Source organism: Pelmatolapia mariae, linkage group LG7 (genome assembly GCF_036321145.2).
Source record: "Pelmatolapia mariae isolate MD_Pm_ZW linkage group LG7, Pm_UMD_F_2, whole genome shotgun sequence".
In the NCBI taxonomy this organism is placed as follows: domain Eukaryota; kingdom Metazoa; phylum Chordata; class Actinopteri; order Cichliformes; family Cichlidae; genus Pelmatolapia; species Pelmatolapia mariae.
The window spans coordinates 49,472,709-49,484,501 of NC_086233.1; the positions used below are offsets into that span (position 1 = coordinate 49,472,709).

Here is an 11,793-nt window from a genome sequence, read left to right on the forward strand (position 1 = left end):
ACAGAAACAGAAACAGAAAAAATGATTTTCATAAATTATTATTATTTTTTATGTGTCTTCCTTTTCTGTGTTAAGCACATTGAGTTTTCATGTAATGAAGTGTCCTATATAAATCAAACTGCCATTGTCATTATTGTTAAATCAGCCCTTTCACTGGGCGGTGGTTTAATAAATTTGTTAACCGCTGCACGTAGATTTCAGGACAAAGTAGGGTTTGCAATTAATTTACAATTTTTAAAAAATATCCACATATATTGTTAAAAAATGTGGAAAAAAATAGTGGAAACAATATAAAATGGTACAAAACCTACCGCTCTGTGATCTACAATATTACAAAAATGAACACATTTACCCATGTTGTTGTTGTGATGCTGTCTCTGCTTGAATGCAGTAAGATATAACAGATAAGTAAGAAGGGGGATGGCATCTTGGATTTCATTGCATCATTGTTTGAGCTTTTAACCCATCTGTAATCTGGAAATCAGTGGCGCATGCATTTCGCTGCTTCTGGCGGCTCCAGATTTATCCACATAAAGATGGAAGGTCAGTGAAAGCCAGTTTGGAGCCAGCGTTGTAATCTCAGAGGATTACGCTATTCACATGCTGCATGAATATTTATGAGTCATAAATGAGTGTAAAATTTGTATACTTACACCCAGTTTAACAGACTAGAACACCCTAAAGGGTTTAAGCGTCATCCTTGTCGAGAAGCCTTTGCTTTCACTTATTTCTCTTTCTATAAAAAAGTGGATGAATTTAAAAATCATCTAAGGTGTCATACATGTGAATTACACATAAACATTTTAAAGAGAGATTAGAAATGACTGGCCTACTGGTTTAATAAAACTCTGGGGAGTGTGAAAATATGTGCTGAATACAACTCCCAACCAGTCGTGGCCAGATGGATGCCCTTCCCTGAGCCTGGTTCTGCTGAAGGTTTCTTTGTCGCCGTTTTGAGTTTCTCTGGTTTGTATTTTTAATTATTCTTGGTTTCATTCTGTATTCTGTTTATATTGTTTTGGTTAAGTTCCTGTTATCGTGTCTTTGGTTAAGGAGAGCTTATTTATATCCATTTATAGTTCCATCCTGTTCATCCCCTCTTGTCTCAGTGTTTTTCCTCTGTCTCTGTCATGCTGGTGTGTCTTAGGTCTAAGTGTCATCTCCTGTCTTATTTTGATAGTCTCTTGTCTTGTGTGCATTGTATTCAGTTCTTCTTCCTCTTACTTGTTATTTTGTAAGTTTCAACCTTGTTCACACCTGTTGCCTGTTCCCTCATCATCAGTGTGTGTATACAGTATGTCTGTCTTTTCTTGCCCCATGTCGTGTTCTCCATCTTGCTGTGTGCTTTGTGTGTTTTGTGTTTCCTCCTTCCTCTTAGAGCCTTGTTTGTAAGTTTCCTCTGTGTAGCCTGAGTTATTTTGTATTATGCATTTTGTCATTCTTAGTTCAGCAGTAGAGCTGCTTTTGAATTTATAGGTGGTTTACAGGATGCTATGATGTGTGGTTTGGAGACAGTGACACAGACAAAAAGACAGCAGCAGGCTGAGCTAAGGATGTTAGGATTTTCATTTGGAATGATCAGAATGGACAGGATCAGAAATGGTTTGAACATGTGCAGAGGAAGGATAGCGGATATACTGGACAAATGATATTGAAGATTGAACTGCCATGGATGTAGTGAAGCAGGACATGCAGAGGGTGATAGCGGTGGTTGCTGGGGACAGGGTAAGATGGAGGGAGATGATCCACTGCAGCGACACCAAGAAAAAACAACTGAAAGAAGTCCTTCAAGGAGTTGAAACAAATTTAAGGTGGAGCTTAGAGATTAAGTAAAAATAAGCCACGAGGAGTTTGTGTAAGAATTGTGTAAGAAGTCAAGAGAGACACTGCTCAGTTAAATTGAAAAGTCAAAAAAGGATAAGACCTGAAATAATAATGGGAAAAGAATACACAATGCAACAAAACAAAATAGAAAACTCTTAAGTGCATTAGGACTATGAGATATTAAAAGAGCAAAGTGTCTGAGCAAGGTAATGAGCTACCACATGCTGCCAGGACATCTTATTGCTTTTACATGTCTCTAGGATGGAAAACCGTTTTTTCAAAAGGCATTTCCCTATTGGGTGTTTTGATTATTTGCTCTGGCGATGGAAAGGGATTTCTCGACTGAGTTAAGAGCTCTAGAATGTGAAGGCCATAGTATATGACTCACATACTCATTAACCATTTGGTAACCTTTCACGCCCTGGATGGAGCTCATGTGTCAGTGTGGAAGACAGCACTGGCATCAGGGGGAAAACAAAAGATTTTTCTGTGAGTCTTAAATTCAAGTTGGTGGTTCTTAATATGAAGCCACTGGAAAGAAGGGAAACATCAAAAGTTAAACTAAGTTGAAAAAAAAGTAAGGACAATAAATGAGAGTCTGCGGAAGCCAATGTTCTGACTATTATTAAACGTCAAGTTGAAAAACTGTGTGATATGGGGTGGTAGGTTTTTCTGATTCCTGAAGTTGGGGGTTGAACCTGATTAAAAACTAAGCATCAAAGAACAGAAAGCATTCAAGTGTGACCTTGTATGATGAGACTACATCTATTTTACAGCACATAAACACACATTACAAAGCAAAATCATAAGTATGGACCATCTTCAGATCCCCCCGCCCACCTGGTCCTGGATCACAGATTTGCTTACCAACCGGCCTCAGACAGTGACTATTTCATTCCCGGTGTTCCAGATCTTGCATTCGCAGAATCGTCATTTTCTGAATGGTTTTCTCTGTCTGTCAGTGTGTCAAGATTAAAGACCTCAGCAAACAAGGTCTCCATCTCCAGTTCGTGCAAATCCATACATGCATCATTATTATCTTTAGACAACAATTATTTTAGTTAATCAAAAAAGAAATTTAAAAAACAACTCTTCTGCCTGGTCTCGTGCCTCTGTGTCTCTGTAACACAAGTAACGAGGCGCCATTTTTCTCATGACACCACCAATCAGCTCGTGTTTACCCTAAGAGGGATTTATCAGGGTTAAAAATGACAAACGGGATTTAAAAGGAGGGAACATATCAATATTAAAAAAATACAAAAACAAAACAAAATAAAACACCGGCCCACTTTAACCCCTGGCTTTGGCACATCTCATCTCTTTTTATGTGACATCTCCTGGTGATTAATACATGAACAGGACTGCTTTCCATGTGTTGCTGTTTAGGCTCAAATCAGTTTGAAGAGTGCTAAAATGTAGGGAGTAAAAGTAAAAAGTTGTCAGAAAAAAATAGTCAAGTAAACTACACATACCTGAAAATTCTACTTAAGTACAGTTACGAAGCATTTGTACTTCCCATCTCTGTTCGGGCCACTCACACACGGACTCTATTCACACTAAGTCTGTTTACTTTGTACTACTTCCAAGCACTTTGCAACTTGTTCTCTAACGCGTGCCTTTCTATTGTTTGTACCTGGTGGTGACTGTTGTCATACATATATATATATATATATATATATATATATATATATATATATATATATATATATATATATATATATATACATACATATATATATATATATGTGTATATATATATATATATATATATATATATATATATATATATACATATATATATAGCTTGTTTTTGTACATATCCCTTATGACTGCATATATTTCTCCTGGTTCTTATGAGGTTAATTTGTCAGATACGACATCAGCGGTATTTTGCACTGAATTTGAGCTGTCTCCGGGCCAAACAGATGATGGTGTCATGTTTGAGGACTCGGCGGAAGCTCTGTGATTAAACTGTGAACTAAACTTGCACCTGTGCTTTAAAGCGTAAACTCTGTATAACTCAAAATCTGGCAAACCTCCGTCTTTTTATCTGAATATTTCCCCCTGAATCTGAAACAACTGTCAAAATAAACATTTAATTCAAGCATCTCTTCACTCACCACTATTGCCCTCACCGCCCTATATCCTATGTCACTCAAAGGAAAGTAGTCCCGGTCAGTTACAGGCATAAAACCGGTCGCTGCGACAGGACTTGTGGCGCTTTGGTCCCTGCAAAGTTCATTTAGTAGGTGAGTAACAGCAGCAGAGTCACGCTATTTGTGTTCTTCGAGAAGGAGGAAAGTTTTAAAAGTGTAGAAATGTAGTATATTATCTGTGTGGAAGATCAGAATCGCTAATGTTGGTTTTGCACATGCAATCCTTTAGATTTATCTGGTAATTATGTGTATATAAGCAGCTAAAAATCAAATGTATTCTTACTGAACTGCACGTTTAAAGAAACCTTAATCTCGTATTAACATTTATTAACGTTCAAATGTATCACCTTTCAGTCAGTGATTTGGGTTATATTGGCTTGGATCAATTTTAGGAAGTAGCTGTTACACTTATTTATTTTATTTTATTTTTTGCTGGTTTTGCAGACAGCAAAGGGATTAATAAAGACTTTGAATTACTTAAATAATGAGTTAAAAAAATGTCTGTTGCTGTTTGATTATGACGTTGATGTTTCTACAGTCCACAAATAGCCTCAGCTGACTGTTATTTTAGGTGAATACAAAGGGCAGACATATGGTCTCAGCCCACCCACCACAAATCCATGCACTGCCCGACAACACACTTTTATCAAGCATGCTGCACTCCTCCAGGCTAAACAAGTGCAAGCTGAATCATATAAGTTTTACTCGTCTCTATAATGTGGGCTTGTGGACCAGCATTACACTTCAGGCAGGAAACATTATTTTTTTCAGCCTCCTCCTCAAGTTTGTGCGGGTTTTTTTGTGTATGTGAATCAGCTTTAGTCGCTGTCAGAAGTGATCAGCTCCTCTTCTTTAACATACACTCATGCTGGAATGTGGGAGAGTGCAGTCATTCAGCCCCATACTGTTGTCCTTGCTTTTTGTGTCGGCTGTTCTCCAGTTAGCCAAAACTGGACTGTGAGAGGGTTGAAAGTCATCCACAGAGAGGTGGAACATTTAGTTTGTGTTGACACTCTTCTTTTCCTATAACATATTTTCGGTCTCTTTTTATGTTTGTACGCTCATTTTGATATTTTATTGTCTATATAAATTCTTCTTCAACTTATTGGTTGTAAGTGCAAAGGCCATTGTCTCACAAGTAAAAATATTAGATGCCCATGAAAAAAACAGGAGTTTTTCTACATAACCTATGCTCGGTGCCATACACCAGAGTCACCAGGGCCCCGGTCGATTATCTTTCATGTTTCTTTCTCTCTCTCCAAGGTCTTTTCCTGCAGACACAGATCCAGCCATGTCGAAGCCAAAGGATACAGGCTCCTCTATCATCCACACCCAGCAGCTGCAAGCTGCTATGGCAGACACCTTTATTGAGCACATGTGCCTGCTGGATATCGACTCTGAGCCGGCTGTGGCTCGCAACACTGGCATCATCTGCACAATTGGTCAGGCGCATTGCCAAGGCCCATTGATTTATGCTCATTATGTGTACAATCTGATTATTTTCTTCATGTATCTGCATCGAAAAAAGAAACACGACCTTGGTGCAAAAATGTGATCATCTTGGGCCCGTGTCTCACTGTGTTCATTAACTGTCTCGATGCAGGACCTGCCACCCGATCTGTGGAGATGGCCAAGGAAATGATCAAGGCTGGGATGAACATTGCAAGAATGAACTTCTCCCACGGCACACATGAAGTGAGTGAAGGGTCAGAAATACTTTCTGCTAACCTCAGTTCCTTATTTGTTTCACATTAAATGTTCTAACCTGCTAAAGCCCTGATTTCACAATCGCACACTGTGACGCCACAGATTCCAGTAAAGCCACATGCTTGACAGTACAAACCCAGATAGTCAAGTCAGTTTCTTTGCCCTTTACAAGTGAGTCGGTGAGGATTTACCCTTTACTGCAGCAGCAGTCAGAGTGCCATTACTCTTGTGGCCTGGTGACCATCTGTAATGTGATCTTTGAGCCTCCACTCGCCACCTTTGGCGCTCGGTCTGTCTAGTAGCTTGTGAACCCACTGTATCGTGGCCAGCTCTTCAGCCGACATTACACTGTTGACCCCCCGCCTTTAAAAGTCAAGCCTCTTTCCCTTTTTCACTGTCACCTGAGTGGATGAGCCGTCAAATGTCATCAGCTGTAGCAATGAACACCCACAGTTAATTTTTGGATCTTGAAAGGTTAAGTGTGTTTAAAAAAAATAAATAAAAATTCTCTCGAAATTTTAACTCGAAGTTTAACTCGACTCAAAGTGGCTCAACAGCAGTCAATAAAAAGACCTCAGTTTTATCTGTACAGCAAAGTGAATGTATGATTTCTTCTGAGGAGGGGAAAATACATTTGACCTCTGTGTTATTGGTGTCACAGTTGTCAGTGCAGCTATAAATAGGAGTCACCCCCCCCCCCCCCCCCCCCCCCCCCCCACCCCCAGCAACAGTATGAGGAGAAGGCATGTAGAGAAGCCAGTGACCAAGGACAGTAGTCAGTATTCACATCACTGTTTTTGTTTAAGTGAAAAATACATTCATACCTGTCATGTACTGAAGTATGTGGCAGCTGTTTATGTACAGTTCAGCTGAACAATGTCTTCCTTTCAAAATATGTTGCACTTATAAATAAATATATAGTTACATAACCAGCACTGAGGCGTCACCTGTTGCTCTACTAACTGAATTTAGCTGTTTTTAAACAAAGGGTTTAAAAAATGTATAAATATCCACCTTTAATATTTTTGTAACGTTTTTAATTTATTTGGTTTTTTTTAAAACCGTTGCAAGATCTTTTTAATATAACATCTGTTATCATGCAGTACCATGCAGAGACCATCAAGAATGTCCGTGACGCAACTGAGAGCTTTGTACCTGGGTCTGTTGACTACAGACCAGTGGCGATCGCTCTGGACACCAAGGGACCAGAAATCAGGACTGGACTTATCAAAGGCGTGAGTTCTTGCCAGATTACCGCAGCTCTAATGAGGCCAGTGTGAGCAACTCTCTCCTCAAGTCACTTCTCATTGTTTTCAGAGTGGCACTGCTGAGGTTGAGCTGAAAAAGGGTGAAACCATCAAGATCACGCTCGATGACCAGTACAAAGACAACTGTGATGAGAAAATTCTGTGGCTGGACTACAAAAACATCACTAAGGTTGTGCAGGTTGGAAGCCACGTTTATGTTGATGACGGTCTGATTTCCCTCAAGGTTAAAGAAGTCGGTAAGTGCACAAACAATTTGTCCGTCCTCCTTTCGTCCTTAAGCCTTCAGTAGCTGAAATATTTTTTCTGTGCTTCCTTGTAACCGAAGGCAGCAATTACTTGATTTGTGACATTGAGAACGGCGGCATGCTGGGCAGCAAGAAGGGCGTCAACCTGCCCGGAGCTGCTGTTGACCTGCCTGCAGTGTCTGAGAAGGACATTCAGGACCTGCAGTTTGGCGTGGAACAGGGTGTTGACATGGTCTTCGCCTCTTTCATCCGTAAGGCCGCTGACGTTCATGCTGTCAGGAAAGTGCTGGGTGAGAAGGGCAAGGACATCAAGATCATCAGCAAGCTGGAGAACCATGAGGGCGTGCGCAGGTGGGTGGTGTAGTGTGCAAACGATCACAGCACAAGTCTGTCTTTTTGATGGTTGAACTTTTTTCTTCATCCCCCCCCCCCCCTTTTTTTTCTTTCTAAAAGATTTGATGAGATCCTGGAAGCTAGTGATGGCATCATGGTGGCCCGTGGAGATCTGGGAATTGAAATCCCAACCGAGAAGGTCTTCATCGCCCAGAAAATGATGACCGGCAAATGCAACAGGATTGGCAAGCCAATCGTCTGTGCCACACAGGTCTGTGATGGGAGCACAGATTAGTGGAGTCCAAATAAGTGCTTTTCTGCAGACATGAAATGATGCAGTCTGTCTCTTTGTTCACATTAAGATGCTTGAAAGCATGACCAAGAAGCCTCGCCCTACTCGTGCTGAGGCCAGTGACGTTGCCAATGCTGTGCTGGATGGCAACGACTGTATCATGCTGAGCGGTGAGACGGCCAAGGGAGACTACCCTCTGGAGGCAGTGCGCACACAGCATTTGGTAAGATGGCTTCAGTGTAAATGTGCTCAGTGTAACCATCTTTAATACCAATATCAAAAGAACACACCAGAAGGTTTTTGAATGTTTGATGTGAGAACTCCTCCTGTGAAGTTTGCCGCTGCCGCAGCAGTCATACTCTGTCAAATTGTTGTGTTTTGAGTCTGTGAGGAAGCTTTCATTATAAGTATAAAATCCCTCCCCCAACTTGTTAAACTGTGTGGTTTATCTTACATGTGAATCTTGAGCGTTTGCTGCCAAACAGATAGTTTTTCAGCAACAGAAGGTTCACATGATTCAGATTAGACTTGCTCCTTTGTGTGCGTTCCCTTTTATCTGAAGCTACTTGTTTCACTTTTGCACTCGTTATTGTCGTGTCTTGCTTACCAATCGCGAACTGTGTGCCTTGCGTCCAGAAAATTTATGCCCAGAATATGTAACATCATTTTGTTCACAGGTCCCATGAGGGCATATCAGTAAAGTTTAATGATAATGATCAAGGCCATGAATGTTATCCACGCTCAAATCCAGAGAAATTCAAAAAAGACCGTAAACATAAGCGCTTCTTATGAAGATCAAGTCTGCCATGTCACATACGTTACATTTTTTAGAACGGGTATAATTCAGTTCAGTTAATTTTTTCAATAATACGAAGAAAACAGAAAACCCCAACAATCATATGATCCCCTTTGAGCAAGCACTTTGGGGACAGTGGGAAGGAAAAACTCAGTTTAGTCCCCATGTACCAGCATCATTTCTCAAATGCTACTAATATAAACAAAAGCACTAGAATTTTAAGCATAGTTATAAAGATAAAGACCATCTAATGAAAGTTTGGACCTCTGACCTCTTCTTCAAGGTCAAAAAAGGTCAAAGTAACCTGATATTTAGAATCCACATATCTGATTCCCTATATGCGTATATGTTGTAAATAAAAACAATGGTAGTAAGAAACGTAGTTATAAATTGTTCTGCATCGCATTATTATCACTTCGACCTTTAGCTCAATCTGTTGGCCTTTAAGGAAAGGTCAGAGGTCAAAGGGGGCATGACATCTCTGCCATCACATTGGGTTTTACTAACAGCTTGTTTCCCATTTCTTCAACCTTCTTTGCCCATCACTGCTCCTGCACTCCATCTACTACCAACAGCATCTCCTCTTGTCTTCTGCGTGGTGTGATACAGCTCAGCTTGCATGTGTCTGCAGTGCACAGCAATGGTCTCTGGACGTCGCAGCCGTGGCTGTTGTGTAGCTTGATGTTTCACTTTGCTTTCAGGTATGAGGAACTCTGCACTAAGCCTAACTTTGGTCTTTGCTCCCACAGCTCAGACTAGCTGTGTATCTGCAGTCTGACAGCCACTGTAATCTGTTTTCACTTATTCAGATCGCCCGTGAAGCTGAGGCAGCCATGTTCCACAGGCAGGTGTTCGAGGAGCTGCGTCGCCTCTCTCATTTGACCCGTGACCCCACAGAGTCCGTCGCTATTGGTGCCGTCGAGGCTTCTTTCAAGTGCTGCGCCAGTGCAATCATTGTGCTAACCAAGACTGGCAGGTGAGACTCCGGGAACATTTCCACCCAGTAAATCTCTCTAAAGCTGAGTCATAATATCCTCCCGGCGCCCACTCTGAGAGAAGAAACTGGGGCATTATAATATTTTTCTATCCTGCTGCCTCCGCTTCTTCTTGAACGCAAGCCCCCAGCTCGTTTGAAGTGTGCCAAGTTTCACTGCAATCACAATCTGTGCTCTGCCCGTGACCTTTTTGAGATCTGAACCCTGACATTTTACAAGTTAATTTTAACTCCCTAATCGTTCTTCTCCACTTTGGAGTTCATCCTCCCAGCACATGGCACTCAGCACATACATATAGTCAACTGGGCTGATTTCATAATGATAATCCTATGAAATAACGTGGGCTGTACTTAATATTTTTAAAGAGTGATTTATATGACTGAACTAAATTATCTCCTGACTTTGCTGTTCAGATCAGCTCTGTGGAGATGTGTAGCATCTTTCAGCTCAGTGTTGGTTGTCTCGCACCTTTTTGCTTTGCTCTGCTCTTATTGGTGGGCTCTTTCTGCCACAGTAGGTGTGTTCACAGCATGCTACCTACATAGTGTGAAACAGCAGATAGTTAGCAACAGGCAGGTAAACTAAATAAAGCATTTAGCTGCTAGAAAGCCAAGCATTTTAATCAGGAGTTGAACTAAAAGAAAGATTGAGAATAAATATTAGACTTGCTCTAATAACACTCATTTAAACTTCAAACGAAGTAATATTTTGTTCCCTAACTTCTAAAATAAATAGCCAGCTATTTTATAACTGCTCCAAGTTAAAAGCTGCGATTATGTCAGAGTGCAGTGACTTGTGCCTGTCACCTGCAGGTCTGCTCACATGCTGTCGAGGTACAGGCCCCGTGCCCCCATCATTGCTCTGACCCGCTGCGGTCAGGCCGCCCGCCAGGCTCACCTGTATCGTGGTATCTACCCTGTGCTGTACACCAAGCCTGCCAACGACGTCTGGGCTGAGGACGTGGACCTGCGTGTGAACTTTGCTATGGAACTTGGTGAGTGTCAGAGTTAAGAGGATGTTCTGGTAGTTCAGTAAAGCTGAGCAAGAGATTTTTGCTTGTTAACTTAATCTTTTTTTTTTCTTTTTTTTTTTTTAAACCTCTTTTTGTAGGCAAGCACCGCAAATTCTTCAAAACTGGCGACGTGGCCATTGTTGTGACCGGGTGGCGCCCAGGGTCTGGTTACACCAACACCATGAGGGTTGTGCTGGTGCCTTGAACTTCATCAAAAAATATCAGTTACTACTCCCCCTCTACTCGTCTGCAGCCCACCTTCCCTCCATATTGAACTTTGTTACTGTTTTCAGAAAGCTCTTCTGTTGATGTCTACAGACTCCATGAATAAATGTCTAAATCCTGCTGCTGGAGACTAAACTTTTTAGTGGCAACCCTTCTGGTGAACAAAGTGAACAACATTGCTTCTCAGTGCACACTTTAGCCTCATTTCAAGCTATTTTTTTTCCTTTGTTCATGGCTAGTGCAAATGTATCATTGTGAAGTGAACTGGTATGACTGGGTTTACATCCATTAAAAGGAACTATGTGATCAACTTTGACTCTTGTAATCACTGTCACTGAGTCAGCAAAATTATAACAAATAAGAAAACACGTTGTCAAATCTGAAAAAGCAGATAAAGTAAAAATAAACTACTAAAAAACATACTTTGGCAAACATTTACTAGCTGTGTTAAACAGAACTGCAATAACAAAACTTACTTCCATTTAAACCTCCCACTGTAAACAGGCCACTTCCTGAAAAGCAGTCATCCAAAGGAAAGCACAGGATGGTGTCCTTTGCACTACAAATAACTTGATAAATTGTTTTTAGGATGTGAGCTTTAAAAGTTGACAGTTAAGAACAACAACTTCAAATGCTACCTGTTTTAAATGTGTAATAAGTGAACTACTGTACCTAGAAATGGCAAACACAATAGCAACTGCAAAGAAATGTAAATTAATTGCTGTCTTTGTTGCTTCTTCAAATCTTAGTCTGTGCTTATTTATTATTTCTAATGAGACAAGAAAAAAAGTACAATTTAAAAAATAAAATACATGTCAGTTTTTCCACTTTTTAAAGAAATGAGTAAATCATTAATAAAAAAATTCAGTAAAAATATATTGTGAATAGTGGGGGGTGGGGGAGAATTAGCTTTTCTCTTAAAACAATGTTTTAGTATATA

The 11,793-nt window shown here is 40.5% G+C and overlaps 1 protein-coding gene across 1 annotated transcript; it reads left to right on the plus strand.

Moving 5' to 3' along the window:
• The first annotated feature begins 4,023 nt into the window (after window positions 1-4,023).
• On the plus strand, window positions 4,024-11,093 carry pkmb (pyruvate kinase M1/2b). Its single transcript, XM_063481049.1, has 11 exons — window positions 4,024-4,073; window positions 5,244-5,422; window positions 5,584-5,675; window positions 6,791-6,922; window positions 7,005-7,191; window positions 7,281-7,551; window positions 7,654-7,804; window positions 7,896-8,048; window positions 9,431-9,597; window positions 10,429-10,610; window positions 10,727-11,093. Exons 2-11 carry the CDS (start codon window positions 5,272-5,274, stop codon window positions 10,831-10,833), a joined length of 1,593 nt encoding a protein of 530 aa, XP_063337119.1. The 5' UTR covers window positions 4,024-4,073; window positions 5,244-5,271; the 3' UTR covers window positions 10,834-11,093.
• The last annotated feature ends 700 nt before the right edge of the window (window positions 11,094-11,793 follow it).